At 49.4% G+C, this 22,663-nt stretch overlaps 1 protein-coding gene across 1 annotated transcript in view; it reads right to left on the bottom strand.

Moving 5' to 3' along the window:
- Positions 1-22,663, bottom strand: part of PKD1 (polycystin 1, transient receptor potential channel interacting) — a gene marked incomplete at both ends in the record, with an annotated part of 96,062 nt that overhangs the window by 23,674 nt on the left and 49,725 nt on the right. The window contains 13 exons of the mRNA XM_082490521.1: positions 1,106-1,322; positions 2,843-3,122; positions 4,359-4,502; positions 6,883-7,032; positions 8,057-11,679; positions 12,636-12,769; positions 13,220-13,395; positions 15,021-15,152; positions 16,253-16,999; positions 17,474-17,751; positions 18,655-18,781; positions 18,863-18,975; positions 20,051-20,265. Of these exons, the coding sequence (XP_082346647.1) occupies positions 1,106-1,322; positions 2,843-3,122; positions 4,359-4,502; positions 6,883-7,032; positions 8,057-11,679; positions 12,636-12,769; positions 13,220-13,395; positions 15,021-15,152; positions 16,253-16,999; positions 17,474-17,751; positions 18,655-18,781; positions 18,863-18,975; positions 20,051-20,265 (6,336 nt within the window). The remainder of the gene's footprint in view (positions 1-1,105; positions 1,323-2,842; positions 3,123-4,358; positions 4,503-6,882; positions 7,033-8,056; positions 11,680-12,635; positions 12,770-13,219; positions 13,396-15,020; positions 15,153-16,252; positions 17,000-17,473; positions 17,752-18,654; positions 18,782-18,862; positions 18,976-20,050; positions 20,266-22,663) is intronic.

Here is a 22,663-nt window from a genome sequence, read left to right as displayed (position 1 = left end):
TGCAGACTACCAAATGGGACTGGGGGAAGGGGGCAGAATCTGCCCTTCACCTGGGAAGGAAGATGAGAGGGGATCAGGTGGTTAAACAACGACAGCATTACTGGTGTTCGCCCTGGTACCCAGTTTGCACCAGCTGTATGTACGAACATCGTGGACCTGAAGCCTGATGCTTCACTGGTCCAGCTCCGTGAAGCTGCAGAAGTAGGACACACACGGGTGCATTGACCCCAGAGGAGAAAATCCAGGCTTAGTTTGATGGAGCATAAAGAGCACTTAAAAACAAGGTTGGTGTGCTGTGAGGAGCTGTGCTGCTTTTGGCATCTTTCCCTGGGGTCTGAGGAACAGCTGGGATACAGATCCTCCTCTGCAGGCACTGCAGGACCACACGCTCCAGCCTGGGAGGCCGGGAGCACACGTACATTGCTGGGAGCTGCAAATCAGCCTTGAGAAGAAGCAGTGCTACAGCTCCATCAGGCAGAAGAGACCAACTCGGTATGCTGCCCAAAGACCTGTGGGCACTTGTCACCCACATGGAGCATGCTGGAAACTAAGGGACATTTGCAGAAGGGATAACTGGGCTTTCACAGTACTGGCCCTGCTGAGACTTGAGCCGCAATCCCTTCCACCCTGTTCAAATGCACATGCTCTCCAACTTGGCTACATGAGACCTCCCTGGCTCTCAGCAGAGGGACACCAGGCCACCTGGAGCACCAGAGCTTGGTGCTGCCAACTCTTCTTTGAGGGCTCCTGATGCAGAGAAGGTGGTGGAGCACAGAGCATAGAGATCTGAGAAAGTGACATTGTGCCTTCAAAGCAAGGTGTCACCAGGGAATTAAGGAGGTGGTCAGGAAAGCAGGAATTTATGGGGAAGTCCCCTCCTTGAGCGATGATCCACAAAGACTGGAATTCTCTGTATTGCACTTTTTCTGAGCCTCCCCTCACCTTCCTGCCAACAGCCTCTTCCAGGAGGCAAATGTTTCACCCAAGATCTGCCAAGGCCTTCTGGACAGGGACGCAGTGGTGAAGCCGTTAAGACTGATTCAGGAGCCTCGGCTGGACACTGGCACGGCTGTGTAAAGCCCAGCCTTCGAGCAGTGGGTCTTACCGGTTAATGGCCACCACGGTCGCTCCCAGCTGGTCCTGAACGAGGACTGCCACGGACACCATGAAGCTGCTCTCATGAAAGCCCGGGGGCAGGAAAGCGCTGTGCTCGGCACGGCTGCCCTTGTACACGCAGAACTCATGGTAGTGCCCGGCCCTGCGGCGGGATGCCAGGAGGATGTACACCAGCGGGCCCTCTGCGTCCTCTGTGTCTCGCCAGCCTGCAAAACAAACCCAAACAGGGGGTCTGACAGGGGCAAGGGCACGGGGTGGCTGCAGCCACCATCCCAAAGCCCAGCCCATCCGTCAGAGCTGGCACTGCCTGGCAGTGCCCCTTCCCTCCCCTGGTGTGTCCCAACCCTTGAGTATTCACTGCTGCCCCCAGAAAGGGGTCACCCTGCTCTGGCAGAGGGACAGGCTGTCCCCACCATTAGGGGACAGCTTAAGGACTCCACTGGGCTGGAGAGATGTCTTCAGGGCCTGCAATGTAAAGCTCTGAGCTTCTTTGAATTTTTCTGATGTTTAAGGGTTTCTGCCTAGGCATTTGGGTCCTGTAACATTTAAAAAGCTTTGTGAAGAGTTCACGAGCAAAATAAAAATGGGAATAACTTGGGCTGGGAAGAGCATTGACCCAAGGCCACAGCTTCTGTACAAGCCCTGCAAAGCCTGACCTTAGACAGAGGCTCAGTGCAGACCTCAGGCAGTTCAACATCTCAGGAACAACGCAATCTAGGATAAAACCTGCACAAAGGTTTCCTAGGAGCTCTCAGGAATTACGGGGAGTCTTGTTGGAGCTGGGCAGTTGGAAAATTCACTACACATTTGCCAGTGAGCACCAGTGAAGGCGCTGGCTCTGCCAGGGTTCGCTGCACTGGACATTGACCAGTGGGTCTGTATCCTGTGTGTTTCACTTCAGCTTTAAAACAGCCACTAAAAGCTAAAATTTCCACCACTCCAAAGAACTATCAATTTCTTAATTATTCTGGGTAGCTCAAAACATACCAAAGTTGCAACCATATCACGCTGAATACACTTCTGCTTCTCCCCCAGCTTAAGCTGGGCTTTGCTGATCAGCCCTCCCCCCCAGAACCAGTAGAATTCATCATCTCCTCTGCAGCGTGGCTTCCCAGCATTTGTGCACAGACAGCATTAATCTCTAACACTAATCATTTGGGGAAATATGGTTTTCAAAGGCACTTATTCCTTGGCCCAAGGCTACAGGACGTCAGCCAGGCCACTTTTCCAAAGCTAGACTCGTTGTTGCTGTCTCTGCAGCTGGTTGAGAAGGTAACTGCCGATGGGAACATCCAGCCCACATGGCAGACAAGATCCCAGTGCTTTGTCTTTTGACTCTTCCCACATGTGTGTGACTCAGTTTTGGGCACCTATCTTATTTTTTCCTGCACTGAAATACCAGTTTCTTCTGCAAGTACTGTCCTGGCCCGGATATCACTATTCAACTACATGAATTAGGATTTTAAAAAGTGCCTGCCTGCTACCATGAGTTTTAGAGCTCCATAATTTGGGCACACAAAGCTGCTCATGGTCTAAGCTTTAGGGATCAGAAATGGAAAGATCCACATCTCAACTCAGCCCTGGCCAACAGTGCTTTGGGGTAGGAGCTCGGGTTAAAGAAAGCATCTGTGGGAAGAAGGGCAGCTGGCAAGACACTGGTCATAAGAAACCCTGAGGAGCAGAGAGGGCTGGGAAGTGCCCAACACCGCTGTCCGTATGCTCTCACCTGCACACTCAAAGTGCACCTTTGCCATCAGTGCCCTGAGGGGTCCTTTGGGAGACAAGTGGCAGGATCCTCCAATGGGTGGCTGGTTTGGGAGCAGATCGATGGAGGCAAATCCTTCCTCCCCTGTTGTGAGGTCTGTGATGTGAAGGGTAAAAGTATAGCCCTCCCCATCCTTCAGTGCCCCTTGCCTCAAGACCAGGTTCATTCCTGTGTTGCCAGTGGAGGTAGTTGTTTTGTCCAGGATGAGAGACTTGTTTTTAAAGCTGTGTGCTGCCCATCTCTATAGAGATGAAAAGGGGAAAGACAGGAGAGGTTTTGTTTAAATCTCAAGTTATGTCCTTAAAATGTTTTCAGATTGAGTCTCTTATAAAAAGTAACAGATTTCTAGTGGGACCATCTGCCAAATTTGCAGTTGATAATTCAGCTTTAGTCTTGTGTGCTACAGCAACAAGAACTGGAAACTTTCCAAAATGTCTGGTGGGAATATTTCCACTGTGAGATCTACTTTAGTCTCTGGGATTACATCACCCTCTGACAGAGTATTTCATAATACAGAATACAAAACACAGGAAATAAATTAAGTACTGGTGGAGTCTCCATGGGATACCATGTTTTATATGCTTCAAGCTGAACGTGTCCTGGATGGTTACTGTCAATAGCACAAATGTACAAATGTGATAAGACGAACGGTGAGATAGCCAGCCAGAAAGTGCCATGCAAGTACATGCTGGGCTTGCTGGGAGCAATACAGACTAGCTCTCGCAACAGAACTTCCACTTCTGAGACCTGCTTAAGTCAACAGGTTGCAGAGATGCTGTGCAGCGGAATCTGTAACTAAAGGAGGGTATGAGGGACTGGGGGATGAGAAGAGACTGAACAACCTCTGCTTGAGCCACCAGAATAATGGACAAAATGCCAATCAGCAGGAAGAAAACACTTTACAGACCTCTTCTAGGAAAAAAGTGGCTTTTGTGTGAAAAGAGCTGGTCACTCATGGGTTTGGCTTGAAAATGACGCAGCAAGGACTTGCCCTTGGGTAGGTCAAGACACTGATGATGGACTGACAGGCCATGTGTCCCACAGCCTGCAGGCACAACCCAGGGCAAAGAAAGCTCTGGACATTTCACAAGGGGTCCAGTGGTTACAGGACACAGGAAACCTACTTCACAGGCTCTCCTAGCCTCCTCCATGCTGCCGAGACACGGCATGGCACACAAGAGCCCCATGTCACACCCGGCAAACTCCGTGCAGGGCCTGTTTTAAACTTCTGACTGCAAGTCAGTCCTGCAGGCAGTTCCAGGGGCTGTGAAGAGACCAGTATCAGCCAGTCTTCTTCATGCCCTCATCCAGACCCAGCTTGCCACTGCATTTATGGTTTCCCCTCCTTGTCTCTATGGCAGTTTAGGTCCAGGACTTTATTTCTCACACAGCTTTCTGGTCTGTCGTCTTTGACTCTACCCTTCTCCTTGAAGCCCACCAAAGGTGAAGCAAAGACCAGCATTGCTAATGACTTTACCCCAAGCTTGGAGTCGTTGTGACAGTTCTGGCAGGTCCCCTCCAGGTAGATGTAGGAGCTCTTGCTAACTTCATAGACAGACTGAGCCTTGCAGGAAACACACTCCAGGGACACGATAGGGACTCCCCCTCTCTTGATGAACACCTGGGAAAGCAAGATGCTCCATCAGAAAGATCTGAGACAAGCATACAGACATCTAACAGGTAAGCAGACATCCCAGCACCTGGTTCTGCGAGGAGGAATCTCTCTGCACCAGCCCAGTCTGCGCTAAGGAAACAGCAGAAAGGGATTTCCAAAGGATTTCAGGTCAGACTTAAACTACATCACTTTTCTTACACTGGCCAGGGCAAGTTCTTCTGTCACTGATTTTCAAGAGCCACACAATGCCAAGCTGGGCCATTCTAGGTAATTCTGGATTTACTTTATTCACACCTTTTAACAACATACATCACTCTCAAAATGTCCCTCTGGTACCCTGTGCTGAATTCCCAGCAAGTCCTGCTTGTGCTGTCAGGTGGGGATGATGCTAACTGAAGCATTTTGCTGTACCAACCATCTCAGGACAGCTTTAGCCCTAAAAAAACAGGATCCGTGTTAGTTTGGAAAAGAGGAGCAGTCTAACTGGGAGGAGGAAAGTCTCCATTAGAGCACAGATCAAACATCTGGTGAGCACCTGCCCCGGGAGGCAACTGCAGGTCTCCTTTGTTTTCTGTGGGCCAAACTCTTGGTCCTGCCTCTGTAGCTGTGGAGCACCTGACACAGGGGGGTCACAGCAGATCTGCCATGGGCACAGCAGTGTGGGGTTATGGGTTCCTGTCCTTGACTCGGAAGGTTGCTAAATGGGAAGCATTTACAGTCCAGAGTAACAGAGGGCTCAGGGTGAGCCAGGGAGCCTGGGTTTACTGAGGATGTGCTGCCCTGTGCAAAGCCAGAGAGCATGGTCCTTCTCTCTCCCCCATCCCTGCTCTGGTCTACAGAGCTTGGACTAGAACCACATGCCACATTTCAGGACCTGACCCTTGGGCTCTCGAGTGCACTGTCTGTGCAGAACCATCATAATTTCTGACACTACCTATGTCCCTGAGAGACAGGAATGATGACAAAAATAGCCAGAAAACACAGCTCCCACTGTGCATCAAACATATTTTGCTCTGCAGCCTGGAAGAATCACCTATTCCAGACAGTGGCATATTGTTCCAGGGTTTCAGCTCAGATCTAAGCTGCACATCTCAAGATGTCTACCACACCTCCCCAGCAAACCACTCAAGAGAGAGGAGAGCTTTAGAAGCACCAGTGGCTCAGATACAACAGTTATTGAGCTCTGACCCCTGTACTTTGTCTAAATTCCTGTAATCCCCTAGGAAACGGGGTCGTCCAGCATTCGACAGAGGCCTCTGCTCTGGCATAATGAATATTCCAAATTCAAAGAAAGACAGTAATGAAGACATTGTTTAATATGGCAGACTTTTAAAAGAGGATAAATATTCCTCAGCACTAAGCCGGAGCGCATTGAAGCTTCATTCATTCCTACAGTATTTGCAAATTTCCTGCGACACTGGAATCATTGTTTTGCGCTCATGCATGGAAACCAGATAGTACGGAATGTCCTTGAAAGACTATCAATTTAATTTTTTTCTTTTTATCCTCCAGCTTTGGTTTAAAACCCAGGCAGTAAGAGTTTCCACTTTCAGGCTAACTATATCTCTAATTGCCAAACGCACCACGATGAATGTTTCTGACATAAACCATAACTGCTGTCGGACTGCAGTTGCATTCAGCGTTGGGCTTAATTTGACATAAACAACATGCACTTAAAAAAACCCTCCCTTAAAAAAAATCAGAAGGAGGGAAGAGAAGGACAGGAAGAAGGAGACAGTAAAATTAACTACCAGCTCTTAGGAAGCTCTCTCTGGGCAAACATCAGCCTGATGCTGTGACACGTAAAGAGCCCAGGACTGCCCACAATGTTGGAAGAGGTACCGACCACGGGCTCCTTTGCCATCTTCCTACGGCAGATCTGCAGTCGCAGACTCTTCAGTCCCAGGAATAGCAGCCAGTACTGTCCAGGGCTGGGTCACTAACACAGCCTCTGCACAAAGAAGGACTAACACAGGGTCTAAAGGAAGGAAGAAACTAAAAGAACTTGGCAGGACAAGCAAAAAGTGGTGCCCAAGGCAGCATAAGATGAATAGATCACAGAAATACCAGTGTTTATTCCTGCCAGTGACCCAGACAGGATCATTTATGAAGCCCCAGCGATGCCCTAAAATCTGCTTCCCATTTTCCTGTGCTGGCTGGCACAGGCAGATAGTGGTACTTCCACACACCCAGCTGAACTGACTCCAACTCTCGAATGGGGCCAGGGCAAGCAGCCTGGCAAGTCACCCACAGCTAGGCATGGTCCTGAGCCAGCAGTGCTCTCCTCTAGAAAATTCCTTAGAAAAAGGGCTGTGGACTTCCAGCTTGGCTGTGTCCAGCAACAGGTACACAAGGACAGAAAACGACAGTTGTCTGTGGTACGTACGGTTTGATTTGTTGCCTCAGGACTCATACCCTCCTTCCTGACGGTGAGGTCGAACGTATACTCCACATCTGCTTCTAATACAGCTTTGGAAATTGTGACAATTCCTTCCTTGGCACTGAAATTCAGAGAGCACCCTGCAGCCGAGCTCTGCTTGCAAGGAGAAAAGAACTTTCAAACCCTCCTTGGTACAGGTGCACATTGGGTTAGTCCACAGCCAAAACATTCAGATCCACACAAAGTCCCTGTTACAGATCTTACTGTGCAATGCCACCACTGGGGTGGGAGAAACGGAGTGGTGTGTGGACAATAAAGCACATTATCCTATCCTTTAGGTTAGTAAGCAGCTCTAGGAATACTCCTGTATTTCATCTGAACTTCAAATTCTTATTTTATAGCAATTAATTATTCATTAAATAGCTTATAAGCATTGTCAAACAATACAAAGTGCTCACATTAAACTCAAAAGTCTAATGCACACACACTCCATGTCTATCTGTTTTGAGGTAAAGATAGAAAACAATTAATTTTTACAAGCAAAAGAATCCCACATTCAATCAAAAAAATGCTCCTGAGGTGGATCTCCCATAAGAATGTCAAGGGCAGTTCTCCCTTGACCTTCTATCACTGTAGGGTCAGACCATTTCACTATGTGAGGACAATGACCTGCTTGTGACCATAGTGACCATCATTTGTGGTCACTTGAATCCTCTGAAGTCTAACTTTGGCCCCTGCTGGAATTAGAGACATTTAACTGTTAACAGGAGAGGGACCAGAGCCCTCAGCTCCCTGGGCTGTAACCAGCAGCTCTGTAATGCCTTCAGGTTATGGACGCAGCTGCACTGAAACTGTGAACCAGAGGCCAAGTACAAGGGAAGCAGCAATGTGAATGCCTCAGCTTCCAGTGCCAACACTTCTGCCCTGCCCAGGGACACTGCACAGCCCTGGACTGCAGCAGCCTGAACTGCACAACTCTTTACTTCTCTTTTTGTAGCATCATCTTAAGCTAGGAATTGGGAAACGTTTGCAACCCTCCTTCCAGAGCAGCTTTGTTAGAGGTGCTCACAAAAGCTCCCCTCAACACCCTTTCAACCCAGACACATGTTTATAGTGAAGCTCACATGCAGTTGGAGCTCCCAAATGATCACCTTCTCTGGCTGTGCAAAACTGCTCTTACCTTGGAGGAGAATGTACAAGACCAGTCATATAACAATGGAGTCTGTTCACCATCATCCAAGTTCGGGTCATAGGATTTCTCCCCATCCAAGATTAAGTCCTGAGTGTTGGACCATACACGGTATGATCCCCCATCAATGATTGGGACCAGCTTACTTGGTATCACAGTTACATTGGCAAAGATGCTTTTGGACAGTGGGGTATCTCCAAAGGAGACAATAAACATGAAGCAATAGTTCCCAACTTCGAGGGCAAGCTTCGGTATAACTAGCTGGGGCCTGTTCACATCAACGTTCGGCAGACGGATCCTGCTGGAGTCATCCAAGTTCATGCAGCTGGGTGCTCGGTAGATCTCCCATAGGTGCTCTGTCTGGTACTTGATGCATCCTCGGAGGTCAATCTGTGCCTCTAGGTAGTTCCTCTGGGACCGCTTCATGACTACTTGAGGAGGCAAGGCTAACTCCACCTCTGGCTCCTCACACTCCAGAACTTTGACAGTGACAGTGAGATGGGCTATGAAAAAGCTGATGAGATTGGTGGCATTCACCTCCACCAGGTAATCCCCAGGGCTCAGGTAAGAATAGTTGGCCATTGCAACCCTGGTCATTTGAGTGGAAGAGCCATCCCCAAAGGTCCACAGGAACTCAACACTCCTGCTGCTGGGCACCACTGCTGCTTCAAATAGTGCTGTCCTGTTGACAAAGGCGTTGGAGGCAGTGAGGGAGACTTGGACTATTGGGTCTTGGACCTGGATGGTTCTGGTGATATTGATACCTCCCAAGTCATTGAAGGCATTGAGGTGAATCTTGAGCAGCCCTGCAGCTTCTGGAGTGTAGGAAACACTCTCTCCTGCCACAGTGACCACAGATAGACCTTGCTCTTTCCACAGGGAGAATTGCCAGGAGAATGACACACGGGTGCCGCTTCCCACCTGGGCACTGAAGCTCTTCTCTGTGCCCGTGGGTATACCTTCCTCACAGCAGTTCAGGAGCCTGACATCACGGATGGCCTCCAGGACAGAGATGAGTACCTGGGCATGTGCGATGCTGATTTGGTTCTGCACTGTCACAGTCACCAAATAATCACCGCTCTTGGTGAACTCATGCGTGTACTTGGACCCGTTGAGCACCACAGAGTAGTCCCCACTTATGCTCACCAAGTAACTCACAGAGGTACCCGACAACATCCTGATCACAAAGGTGACCTGTTCCCCTGGCTCCACCACCTTCTTGCTGGCAAGAACTTCCAGTCCTTGAATCCTGTCCAGCACTGAGATATTCCTGCTGGCCAGAGCCCAGCTGACGTCATTCGATGCATTCAGATAGACCGTATAAAACCCTGCTGTGGGAAACATGACTGCCACAGACTGGCCAGTCAACGTGCCATTTGGCACCTCCCAAAGCCATTTCACTTCAGTCCCTTTCTGCAGCTCCCCCTCAAAGACCACCGTGGAGCCCGATGAGACATACCTACAGTCCAGTTCTGCAGTCCCTATACTCAGCCCCTCTATGACCTCCTCTACAAAGATATGAATTGTTGCATTGGTTGAATCCAGCTTGTTTTCTGCTCCAATGACAATCTCTACTACTCCAGGGCTTTGGAAGGAGTGTATAATAAAGGGTTCAGAGGTAACAGGAGAGAAGCCATCCTCTAGGTACCAAACATACGTGATGCCAGTGCCACTGGTTATGGTGGTACTTATGTTAACAGAGGCATTAATAGCAACTGGGTTGGGGAAGGCATAAGGCTTTAAAAGACCAATGCTTTCAATGAACTCCAGTGTCCTGTTAGCAGTTGCACATCCCAGCATATTAGTCGCTTTCAGATAGACAGTGTAGTTTCCAGCTTCTAGGATGCTCAAGGAGAAGGTTTTCCCAGTGAAGGTCTGCACAGCATTGCCATCCCTTTGGGCTACCCAGCTGTAAGAGATGTTTGTTCCCTCTCTCACCACTGCCTGCAAATGGAGTGTTTTGTTAGTCGGGAAGTAGACATCCTCCACCAGGTCACTGCTAGCCACCTGCAGGCCTTCAATCTGCTCCAGGACGTAGACGTAGATGCTGTCCTGCAACGAGCTGATCTTGTTCTCTGCTGTCACAATGACATTGAATGTGCCCACAGACCGGAAAGTGTAGGAAATTGTGGAGGAGCCTTGAATAGGAGTACACCGGTCACAGAGGATCCAGGAGTAGCGGATGGCACTGCCAGCTACAAGCGTGGCTACAAAGCTCACTGAACCATTTAATGGCACCACTGTCCTGCTGGCATTGATGGTCAGCCCATGGAGGCGACGTTTCACTGTGACGTTGATGATGGTCTCATTAAAGCTCACATCATTCTGGCCCATCACACTAATAGTGTAATGGCCCGTGTTGTTGTAGGAGTGGGTAGCAACTTGGCCAGGCTGGGTAGTGCCATCTCCAAAGTCCCAACAGTAACTCACTTTGGTTCCATTCATGCTGGCAGAGAACAGGTAGATCTGGTTCAGCTCCAAAACACTTGTCCCATTATATTCAATCTTTGCTACACCAACTGGTTCCTGGACTTCCACAAACGCTGTGTCATTGTTGAAAGAGACATTGTTGGAGACGGTCACCGTGACCAGGAAGACACCTGTGTTCTTGTAGGTGTAGGTCACTTCAGTCCCACTCGATCTAGTGGACTCATTGTTCCCGAAATCCCAGCGGTAACGGTACTGGTAGAGAGGCACAGCACTGACCTGGAAGCTGCTCTCTTCACCAAGCCTCACAAACTGCTTGGAAGGGAGAAGGGTGACATTGACTATCTCTGGCTCCACACAGACACTGGTGAAATAGTGAGCCTTGTTAAACCTGCTTGAGAGAGTCAGGGAGAGGGGGAATGTCCCACTTCGGGTGAAGTTGTGCATTACCACAGGGTCCCCACTGATTGTGACATTGGATGAGCCGTCTCCAAAAGTCCAATCAAAGATGTATTCACCAGGATTCCCCGTCACATACGCAGTAAGCTGTACATCCGGGTGCTCAAGGATGCAAGAAGTAGGCTCTATTTTGAGTACTTCCAGGACAAATATCCGAACAGGCACAGTTTGGGAGACAGAGTTCACAGGATTCACAGCTGTCACATTCACAGTGCAGTTGATGTCCTTTATGTACACGTGTTCTATTACTGGCACCTGACTCCTCAGCACTGTCCCGTCCCCCATATCAAATATCCAGGTGATACTGTCCCCTGTCTGCACTGAAGCATTAAGGGTCACAGATGCTCCCAGCTCTGCTGCCTCATCTGCGGAAACACGGAGCCCAGTTATCTCTTCAAACACTTGGTAGCACTCAACTGTCTCCACAGTGCTTATGGTATTGTTTGCTGTCACAGTGATGTTATATACCCCTCTTCTGGGGTAGCTGTATGTCACCGTAGACTGGCCTTCCATGAACAGTGAGGACCCATCCCCAAAGTCCCAGGTGTACACAACGCCGTAAGGAGATGGCAATGGATCGGCTCTGAAGGTGACTGGACGGCTCACAACTAAAACATCCTCCTCTACTTCCATCTTCACATCAATCAGATAACTGTGGATGTGAACTGGGGTCAAGTGGGTGAGGTTCTCAAACTGGTTTGACACGACAACCATCAGGGCATACTCGCCTGCATAGGAAGAGAGCAAAAAAAGACCAGCCGTGAGGACATGCTTATGCAACACCTTCCTCAGTTCTGCAGCAGCATGGGGACCATGACAGGGGACTGCAGGGAGATAGTCTGCCCCTGCAGTGCGGACATGCTGGGCTTCCCTCCTCCAGTCCAAGACAAGCAGGAATTACAACTAGGCCATGCATGTGAGGATCAAACACCAAGTAAGAAGCCAATCCGACAGATACAGAGAAAAGATTTTCTTTGTTTGCTCATGTTGCGGTCTGGCCTCAGCCAGCAACAAAGAACCACGCAGCCGCTCGCTCGACTCCCACAGCCGTGGGAAAAATCGGCAGAAAAGGGCAAAACGCGTGGGTTGAAATAGTGTAATTTAACAAAACAGACAAAGGGAAGAAGAAAGAAAAACAGTAACACCGGTAAAGGAATACAAGAACGCGATTACAGTACCGCCACGCAGCGCACCGACCAGAACCGCACCACCACAGCCCACCCCCGAGTGGCGACTGACTCCCTCGCCCCGGCTAGTACCTCTTATAGCCGGGCATGGGTCACGTGGTATGGAATACGTGCCTCCCCTGCCGGCTCCTTGGGGAAATTAACCCCATCCTTGCCGGAACCAGGACAGCTCACAAAACAGACCACCCACTTCCCGCTGCCCGCAGAAGTCCTCCCTACCCCCCTCCCATCAGCACGGAGCTTGCCTGCCACTCATCTATCTGCTGAGGCTGCCCCAAAAGGCGACTGTGTGGTGGACCCACTTCTTACAGCATGGACAAACTTCTAGGAACAGAGTTACACTGGATGTCAACAGCTGGAGACTTCCAGTCACTCTGTTCGCTCGGGAACGAGGTAATGTCTTTCAAGCCTTTTTTTTTATTGGAAGGTGCCTTGTAACGCCCATGCAACAGAAATGCCTGAGCCCCTTCTTCCCCAAAGAACTGTCCTGAGCATACCTGGGTCTTGATAGACGTGTGAAACATTGTGCTCAATTACAACCTCATGGACACTGGGATCAGGAACAAGGAAAGACTTGTTGTAGGGAGGTTTGAACAGGTATGTCTCCTGGACACCATCTCCAAAATCCCACCTGGAGAAATATGCAAACCATGTTACACTGCACAACAGGAGAATCATGGAAATCCCAGAGGAATCCTAGCCTGGCCTAGGGCTGTCTTTCAGGCTCAGGACTTGGGTTTCCAGAAAAAACACAGAATGCCTATTGCCAAGTATCAAAGCAGTAGCTGTGCCCAACGCTGTAGAATTGTTGCTGTGAGAGGAGTACAGCATCGGTAAGAAGAGGAGGAACCCAATATTAAAGTGACATTGCAATCGTTTAAAAGAAAAGTATTTCAGCCTGAACTATAGATCCCAGCCAGTGTGACTGAACCACACTTGCAGGGATTTCAAATTAACTTGACAGCAGCTGAGAAATGGGCCATTTGACATCAGCTGGCCCTCAGAAGAGAAATAGCACAGGCAAGACTGGTAAGCTATGCACAGTAAGATCCTAAGTTCGGGCAACTTGCAAAGGACTCACAGGAACATAGCATCCACAGCTGAATCAACCTGAACTCTTGCTGTAAGCTCCACGGTGCTGTTCTGAGGGAGGACCGGCAGGACACCCAAAACAGTCAGGTTCTTCATCTTATTCATCATCTCCACCGTGACATTGTAATTGACTGTAAAGTTACTGACGTGGTTGGAGGCAGTGAGCTGGGAAGGACAGTGGGACAAAGAATGCATTTGGGATCACCTTGCCGTGCTGCCCTCTCCTGAGAGAGGGGCTTCACTGTACTGAAGAGGTCCCCCCAGGCAGGCGAGCAGGTTAGGTCAGAGCAGAGTAGCCTCTGGGACAGGGAGGAAGGGGCAATAGCCTGAGGGGGAAGCGGCATAGACTGGAAAACCACCTACCTGGCAAAGCCACCTGTTGCTGGAACCACCACATCTCCACCACTAAAGTCAGTCCAAGGATGGACTGGTTCTACAGCAAGAGGACAAGGAGAACATCTTCTTATCCTGAGACTCCCCTGGCTCTGAACTTGCCAGTTACCCTTTTGCCTGCTCCAAGGTGCCCCGCTGTCTCCAGCTGCTGAGCCCAATCACTTGCTGCCACCAAGGCGGCAACAGCCACCCAGTTTCCTTAGGACAGTGGCTCCAAGCACAGAGAGTAGGGATGAGAGACACTCATAAAACCAAGCATGCCAAGTGCAGCTCCAGCATCCTGAATGTAGTGAGCACAGAGAGGGAGAGCAAAGTTGCGCAGAGGAGGGAAAGGGAGAATGGATGGGCAAGAGACTGAAGAGACATGACAGAAGTACAGCAGGATCCTCAAGATTATCTAGGCATGTAACACTGACATGGCCCCTAATGATGAAGCATCTTGCCACCTGGTCACCTGCAGAAGAGCTGAGCTGCTGACAGAAGGGATCCTTCAAACCCAGTTGAATAGAGACCTCCCGCCCCAACAGATCAAAGAAGTTTCTATCTAGGCTTCTGTGGACCTGTTACACTGAACCCAGCAGACTCCAGACTAATGCCACCTTGTCAACTCTGTAAGTAAAAGCAATCCAGGCTTGTCAGCACAGTGTTTCACCCAGCAAATTAGTGCTACTCAGCGTAGTGCTGCACCAAGCAAATTAGTGCTAGCATGCCCTCGGAGCTAGGGCTGCTGTCACTTCAGGAAGCGAGCAGTTACCCTGCAAACGGATAAAGCAGCTCAGAGCCAGACCAGGACTCTGCATAGCAGTACAGGGCATGATACAGAAAGATGTTCTGGCCAGAGTCCACAACAGATACCTCTCTCTGCCCAGACCCTCTGCTCTATCCTTCTTCTGGGGTCATGACAAAATCCAGCATTCCGGTCTGTACCAGCAGAAAGAGAACAGGACAGAGACCAGAAGACCTTGTGGCAGAAGCTCTGTCCTGCCTATGAAAGTCTTCCGTTTGCATCCTGCCTCTGCCTGGTTCTGAATCCACATCTCCTGCCTGCCACAGCAGTGGCCGGCACCCTGCAGTGGGGCTCCCTGCCTCATTCCTTCTGGGGAGGAGGAAGGACAGACACTCCATGAACAGAAAGGGGAACATGGAGAAAAGAGGAGAAAGCAAAGACAAGGAAGACAGTTAAGTCAGCTGTAATGGAAGAATAGGAAGAAACCTACTATTTGCATTTCCAAGAGCAGCTCAGTGAGAAATAGCAGACAAGCTCGTTTAGGAGCACAGTGAAAACCTCCGCAACTCAACTCTGCCTTCTCCTCTCCCTGCTGCTTTTCCTACTTAGTTTGTGGGATGAGATGGAAACCCAGGATTGAAATGGTATAATGGGAAAGGCCTTGGCTTACCGAAAGCTTGTACACAGCTGGGCTTTGGTAGATAACGTTGAAGACAACATTGTAAAAAGTGAAAGATGGCTTATCATCTACTGTCCACCGGAAAGTAACATCTGACCCAGCATCCATCACAGGGACGTAGCTCTGAAAGGCACGAGGACATTTTATACTAGTGCAAGAGAAAAGCATGCACAGCACTTCCCAGGAGATCTCCAGTTAAACCGGAGAGGGAGCAGGGCCAGACTGGGAGCCATCACACACCTATAAGGCAGCACCCTCAGAGCATGACAGAGGTGCAGGATCATCTGTGGCTTTGTTGCTAATAGAGAAATGCAGACCCTGACTCCATAAATGGATAGCAGAGCAGGAAGCAGAACCCATACTGCCTGTTCCCACACCTTAGTGCTCTGCTCTTGTGATCAGGTCTATATTGCTGTCTAAAAAACTTTATGGTATCTTTGTGGAAACAACTCAGCTTTAGCTACACCTGTAAGCTGAGCCTCTGACCCTTGTTCATTGATGGTGCCTGACCCAAAGGCTAAAATGGTTGACCTGCACTGGACAGGGTCGGCTCCCTCCTCACTCCTACAGTGCCTCCTGAGCAGACCGTGGCAGCCAGGAAGGGTGAGATCAGCAGGCATTGCAGGGACAGGGTTCTGCCATAAGCAGCCAGAGGTTGAACAGAGCACTTCGTAGATACTGATGGGCATTTATTGAACAGGTTCCCGGGTCTCGGTTGTACTTCTGGGGACAGGGCATTAGAGAAAAAAAAGACTGAAAACACCAGAGTAACTCCAAAGCGTTTGATGGATGGATGAAACATTTTTATAGCTTCAGCCAGCTGATGTAAGGATTTAGTAGAGCAAATCTAAACACCGAAAGGAATAGCTACCTTGACAAGTCAAAAGAAGATAAATACTGGCCTTTCATAATGCCTCTGGTGTTCTGCGGAACTGGAAAGCCAGTCTCCCCCTCACAGGAGGTGCTGCCTTACCTCTGAGAGAATAAAAGTGAATGTACAAGTAAGCTGCCTTCCTGCTGGAGAGCACTAGTGCTTTCTGCTACATGCCTGTGTCTGCAGCAGCGCTGTCTGCATGGCCCGGGAGCCGGCGCTTAGCAGCAAGCAGTGCTACGCCTGACCAGTGTGGAGCCAAGCCCCAGCCCTCCTTAGGAGCCAAACACGCACCATTAGGCTAAAGGCTAAAAACGCTAGTGACAAATTAAAAGCAGCAGTTATCACTCACCACTCGTGTATTTAGTAGGACTCTGCTCTCAGGGTCAGGGGTGGCCCGCAGCCCGCGGATGGGTTCCTCCACTTTCACTGTGATGGTGATGTTCTGTGAGCTTACGGTGTTCTCTGCAACAAGCACATGGGTGCTCAAGCCCTCCCTGAGGCCGCTCAGGCTGACCACAGCAAACCAGGTGTCGTTGGTCTCTCTGGCACAGTCTGCCGTCAGTGGTGCAACAGCCACTGGGCAGGACCCCTCGAAGGGGAAGGTGTGGTTGTCTCTCAGCCAGCTAGCTGTTGCGTTCACCCCTGAGGAGAGTTTGACGACCAGGGTAGTGTGGTTGGATGGCAGGTAGACCCTGCCACCTTGAGGAGTGGGATGGATGACACGCAGGCCTGACACCTGGGAAGCCACCCAGAAACTGCAAGACAGATTGGCGCTGAAAACCCCGTTGTCCACACTGGCTCTGACCATGTAGCGACCTGGATGCTCCAGCCCTGCGTTGTGGGGGCTGATCACCGGGACCAGCTGTTCCTCAGCATAGCGAACTCGGAGAGAGCAAACCGTGCTGTTTATCCAGGTGGCACCGATGAAGCTGTCGGACAGGCCAAGTGCCCACTCTGAAGAGTTCATGCTTAAGACGTTGGTTCTGTAAGGGGATGTGGTACTTGGTTGGCACTGGAGTAAGCCCAAGCTTGCGTTGTGCTGGATACTGAAGACATCCTCAGCCCTGACAAAAATATTTTCTTTTCTGAATGTGACCTGCAGAGAGAGGAGACGTTTTTGGATTAATGCCTCAAGTTAAGAGCACTCAGCAACCAACTCTTGCCTGAGCAAGACAGCTGGATTTACTGCCGAGTGAAAACCAACAGAAAAGCCGCGGATCCAAACACAGCATGGGGAGACATTTCACCACTCTGCTCTCCTTGGCCACTCTGAATCAAATGTGCTAACACGGAAGTCAGTTTTATGCTCTATCTCTGCTTCCTCAGTGTGACGGGAATAGCCCAGCACAGCCTGTTGACCAACTGTGCTATTGCCACAGTTACTGCAAGGAGTCCATGGCTCAGAGCGGGGAAAATAGTGCTGGCATGTGTGACACTGGGCAAGTAATTTCATTTGAATGGAGTTCAGTATCTCCATCTGCAAAGTGGGAACAATTCTTTATTTACCCAAAGCATTCAAGAGAAAACCACCCCACCTACTCACTGGTTACAGCAGCTAATAAACACTGACCAGATACTGGGAACGAGGGCCAGCTGGTATTGTAAAGAGAAATTCCTTGATGAGTTCATAGCTGAGCTGGCTTTCATTGTGCTGAAGGGAAACGGGGGTAGGGCTGCTGGCAAGAGAACTGTTGGCACACTTGGTTGCGTTGCAGCAGTTGTTTAGTGATGAACACAAATTAGTCAAATGACACCACTGGAAACCAGGAGGACATTCAAGTAGAGTCCAGTTCCCATCATCCTGAGCAGTGTGGAATGGTTCGGTAGCATTTTTTCCCTCCTGGTAGTCTGGAAGAAGTGAAAGAGAAAGCAACACTTCTAGTGCACTTCTCCTTTGCTCCAAATTCACCATTTTTCTCCACTCTTAATAAAAGCTGTAACTGCAACACATCCCGGTACTATGTAAGACAAGTGTCCTGGTTTACAGGAAAATGTCACAAAGGTGTGAAGATTGTTAAAAACAAACTTAGTCTCTTTTCCCATGAGAATGCACCAATTTGCAATCTAAAAAGAGATCTATGTTCAAGCAAAAGCAAGTCCAAGCAAAACCAGAGTTGGCTTTGACGTTGAAAACACATTAAGCAACTTTTCTTAAGTTAATGTTTCCATGTCAAAGTATCAGCTTTTCAGTGTCAAAAAATATCCTTTTGTAACCAGCCAACCCTACGGCTATAGCAAACATTCTGCTGTGAAATTAATTGTTGCCAAAACTGTGACTATTGAGCTGTTGTACAATAAAAAGCTTATTAGATTATCTCATCCATCAGGAAGAAATGGGCTCAGGAAAATGTTCTTCCTTGTTAACCTGTGGGGCCAGATGGACCAGAAGACATTCCCATTTGATATGTCATGCCTTCCCAAAGTATAAATGTATAACTCAGAAGATTAATTCACTTCTACACATGTTCTTTACACTCACGTTTTCTTCACGCGTTGAGACAGGCTTCTCCCTCTATTCATTTTTCCAGGACAATCATTACTCCAAGGCAACCTCAGGCTGTCCAACCATACCTGTAGATTTTGCACTCGAGTCTCCTCAAAAAATTGAACCACATCTCTGGGCCTTTAAGGCTTCAAAGCTTCTGCTTTGAAGATAGAGGGGCCACAAGAAGGCCACACACACTCAGTTTGACATAGCCCCGACGGCGTCAGTTCTAACAATACCAAAAGTGTTGAGATGAGATGCCTCACCTTCTCCATCTATTGGTCTATGCACCTGGAACCTCACTTGAACGGGTTGATGCAGTTCCTGTGTCACAAACTCCAGGGCAGTCAAATATCCCTCGTGCCTGAACACCAGCTCAGGGAACACCATCACCTGCGAGACAAACAAGGGTCCCAACTGCCTGTGTTTTCCTGGACTCCCTCTGCAGCAGCAGGACGAGCAAACCCTTCTTACCTCCACAGCTTGCCATGGAGCTGACAGCACACCTTCTGTCACATTTTTCACAGCCTCATGTGTGTCAAACACAGGGTCCCCCACAAAGAAGTTTTCGGCATTTAAGAGAACTCCTGTTTACAAAGGAAATATTTGAACAAAGCCCATGAGACTCAGCCAGGCCTGAAGTTATTCCCTCACCCCGCTCACGCTTGCTCACACCGTGCAGCAGAGCTGTAGCAGAGCTCGGACCACTCAGGAATCCGTAACTCCAGCTTTACTGGAGAAGCAACTGCTGTAATCCTGTAGTTTCCTTCTTCTTCTTACAGGTGTTTTGATTTCTTTCTCATCCTGCACAAGTAATGTTTGTGTCTGCAATTCTCAGCAATTTTGACTTCTAGAAACACTGCAAATACTACTCCCTTCCAACACCCCACGATTTGCCTTGAATTTTTGAGTACAAGATGCACTCCCCACCCTCCCTGTCCCCCTGGACTTCATGGGACATGTGGCTAGGACCAGCTGGTTTCCTCCAGCGGCAAACACCTCTGGCTCATTCACAGCTAGGTCAGGCAGTGGGGACTGAGCACAACCAGCATGCTAGGGCCAGCGGGCTCTCTTCCTAGCGCTGGCTTTTCCTCCTTACCTAAATCTTCTCCCTTATTTCACATCCTTTCTGCTTCTCTTTCTGACTCCCTACACCGCTCTGGGAGATTTGGGAGGGTGCACGAACACAACCCTGAACAGCACACACCACATAAATGCTCACCCAATTATCTCCAAGGCCCTATAGTCTTTTAAGTCACAAAACCCTAACATCTCACAAACTACAAGATGCCAGACAAGGACAGCAAGAGTCACCAAGGCAGCACCATGGCCTCAGATCCTGGCGGCAGCAGAGACTGCTCAAATAAGAGACAAAAGCTATTTCCAAAGCTCTGCCTCAGAGCTTCGCCCTTCTCTACTTCTATTGACGGCAAAGATTGGAGTGGACCAAATTCTTCCCTTTGAGCCGAGGCCAAGTTTCTGAAAGTTTATCAGTCAGGCCTCTGTTGGGAGTATTGTGGTTGTTGCCAGTCCCACTTGATCTGGGATTATGCTCTGGATGACCCCCTCCACGCAGCCCTATTTTGCTTTGGCATGTGCCAGTGAGCAGGATGCCCACCTGCCCACGATGCCAGTGGACAGCGGGAGAGAAGCAGAGCCCACCTTTTGGCTTGTACTCGCAGACGTAGCTGTGCTTAGCCATGCACAGGTCTGTGTTACACTGGCCCGTTGGGCCCATCCGGACACAGTGGTCAGCGTTTGACGGATGGGGTTCTCCTGGCAGCCAGTTCTGACAGCTCTCCAGATTAAATCCTTCACCTCTTTGCTGCGCTCCAGTGCTTGCAAAATCATTGAATCCAATCCAGACATCGAGGCTCCTTCAAAAAACAAAAAACCCAAGGGGGGGGGGGGGTGATTTCAGGAAATCATGAGTATTAGAAAGATCTGGGACAGATGCCATCTATCGTTCTCTATGAAAATAATAATCTTAACAACAGCAGCTTAATCTGGGTGTCACAGACTGCATTTAATGGAGCCTTTTAGTTACTAAAGGATTTCAGTGTCCATTCTACCACCAAAACTTGGCTCTTCAATAACAGCTCCTTCATGGCGCACCATCCTGCTGTCTACCAGCCCTTCAAACTTCTGTCCTAAGGGCTACAGAAATCCACCTGCCCTCTGATATACTGAGGGGACAGCTGAGCCAAAAGGATCCAGACAGAGCAATCAACACCAGCACTACAGTGCAGCAGAACTGGGAGGGAGAAGCAGCTCAGGGGGTCACTGTGTGCAGCTGAGTCAGACCCTTGATGATCACTGCCCCACAACTTGAGTCACTCCATTCCCAAAATGCCAGCCTCTCACTCAAGTTACAAGAGGAACCAGTTAAAGGCTCCATCAGCACCACTGAGCTCATGACATACTGGTAAGCACTGACTCATACCAGCCACAACTGGTACAGCACAAAGATATCAGAGAGGGTAATGAGATGACACTGGCTGGAGAAGAGAACCTTGAGGTTTTATTGCTTTCAGAAATTCCCAGCAGTCCCTCCAGTTGCACATCTTCTGCTTCCCCAAGGTGGAGTTGCTTCCTTCATACCCATATGTTTATTAATATCACCATGCCGCCTGGCTTCCCCTTGCAGTGGGGATGGAGGGCTGAGGGCCACTCTCAGGTGCTGGAAGGGCTAAGACCAGCTCTCCCATGGAGGAGTAAACCCTACACAGTACAGGGAAGTGAGACTATCTGCAAACTAAGGAGTATCAGCAGGTTGACTTGAACCTCAGACCCCTCTTAGGAGAGCAGTCTGTTAAAAGGAGCTGCCTGCACTGCAGTCTGAATGACCCTCACAGACACTTTTAAGCCCGTATCGAGTCACGACCTAAGAGGAATGGTAGGGTCATACAAAACTGTCTGAAATAGCTGCATCTTTTAGAAAACTTTTGCTTTATTTCTGCAGACCTGCGGAATTTACCACTAGTCAATTCTCCACTGCAAGTAGAAAGTGGAGGATTAAACCTCAGATGGTGCCAAGTAAGGGAGCTCCTATTCAAATTGGGGGATCTTTGATGCAGCTGCTGGGAGATCACCCACGCCTCAGCCGCCATCGAAAGGCAGCAGCTATGGGGGGATAAGACACTGGCAGCGGAGGCCAAAGAGCTGCAGGCAGATGAACCCCACATACACAAGAAACTGCCAGGATCACTTTAGGAAGATGAATGTTCCTTTCACATTTAGAAACTGGTTGAATCCCAGCAGAGATTCTGGTGGAAAGTACTGAGCGGTCTTTCATAGCCACAAACAGCCTGGACAACTGTTTCTAATCGCACCCAGCAGAAAGTGAAGCATTTGTTCTATATTAACTTCTGGGGGTAAAACAGCCTCATCATGCATCCTCAAAGTCCCCAGCTCCTTCTCCACGCTCCCTCCTGCGGGTTGCAATCAGTTCTGCTACGGCCTTGCCCCTTCGCTCCAGTGTGCTCCCAGGGTGGTACAACTGCTCTGCAAAAAGCAGAGGAAGATAATTGGTGTCTCTCCACCACTAGGCTCACACCAGATGAAATGATTAATGAGGTCATGCTGAAAAACGACAACGAAAATAACCATTCCATGAATCAGTAGTTTTCATAGCAAATAAGATTAAAAATTAAATAACCGCTGCGTTGTGCTCCTGAACCACTGGCAGGGGATTAGGGAGAACAGGCTAGGAAACCGCCTCCTTGCTGCCATCAGTAAAACTTGATAGAGATTTTCCTTTTCTAATTCCAGCTATGATCTAACTGCAAGCCACCAAAAAAAAAAAAAAAAAAAAAGAAAAAGGCTGGCTGGCTTCTTTCCCACCCCTGCCCCACTGCTTGGCCCATTACCTTGCAGAGAGGAACAAGGGGACTCTAGGCATCCTTTTTTGAAGCAAGATGTGAGCATCCTTCTGCCTTTGAGGAAGGACCAGGCTGCCTTGCTCAGGACAGCAGGAGCAGAACGAAGCCTGAGGAGGCTTGGAAGGGGAGAGGGGCTCCCTGCGCTGCCTCAGAGGGGAAGGCGTGATCCCCTGGAAGGGGTGTGGGCTGGAGCACTGCTTCTGGAGGTGGGAGGGGACCAGCTCAGCACACACTGCTCCTAGGGAGGCCATCAAACGACAGGAGTGAAGGAGAGGAGAGAACGGTCCTCACTGCTGCATGCTCTAATGGGAAACAGATTTCTGCTTCTGTCCTTTTCCCACAAGAAACTATGGAGGCTGCATGTTCCAAAAACCTGCGGCTCGGTTGATTTGTC

Source organism: Vanellus vanellus, assembly GCF_965231255.1.
Source record: "Vanellus vanellus genome assembly, chromosome: 14".
NCBI classification, from domain to species: Eukaryota; Metazoa; Chordata; class Aves; order Charadriiformes; family Charadriidae; genus Vanellus; species Vanellus vanellus.
The sequence above is the reverse complement of the archived record's forward strand: the minus strand, read 5'-3'. Positions and strand labels throughout refer to the sequence as shown.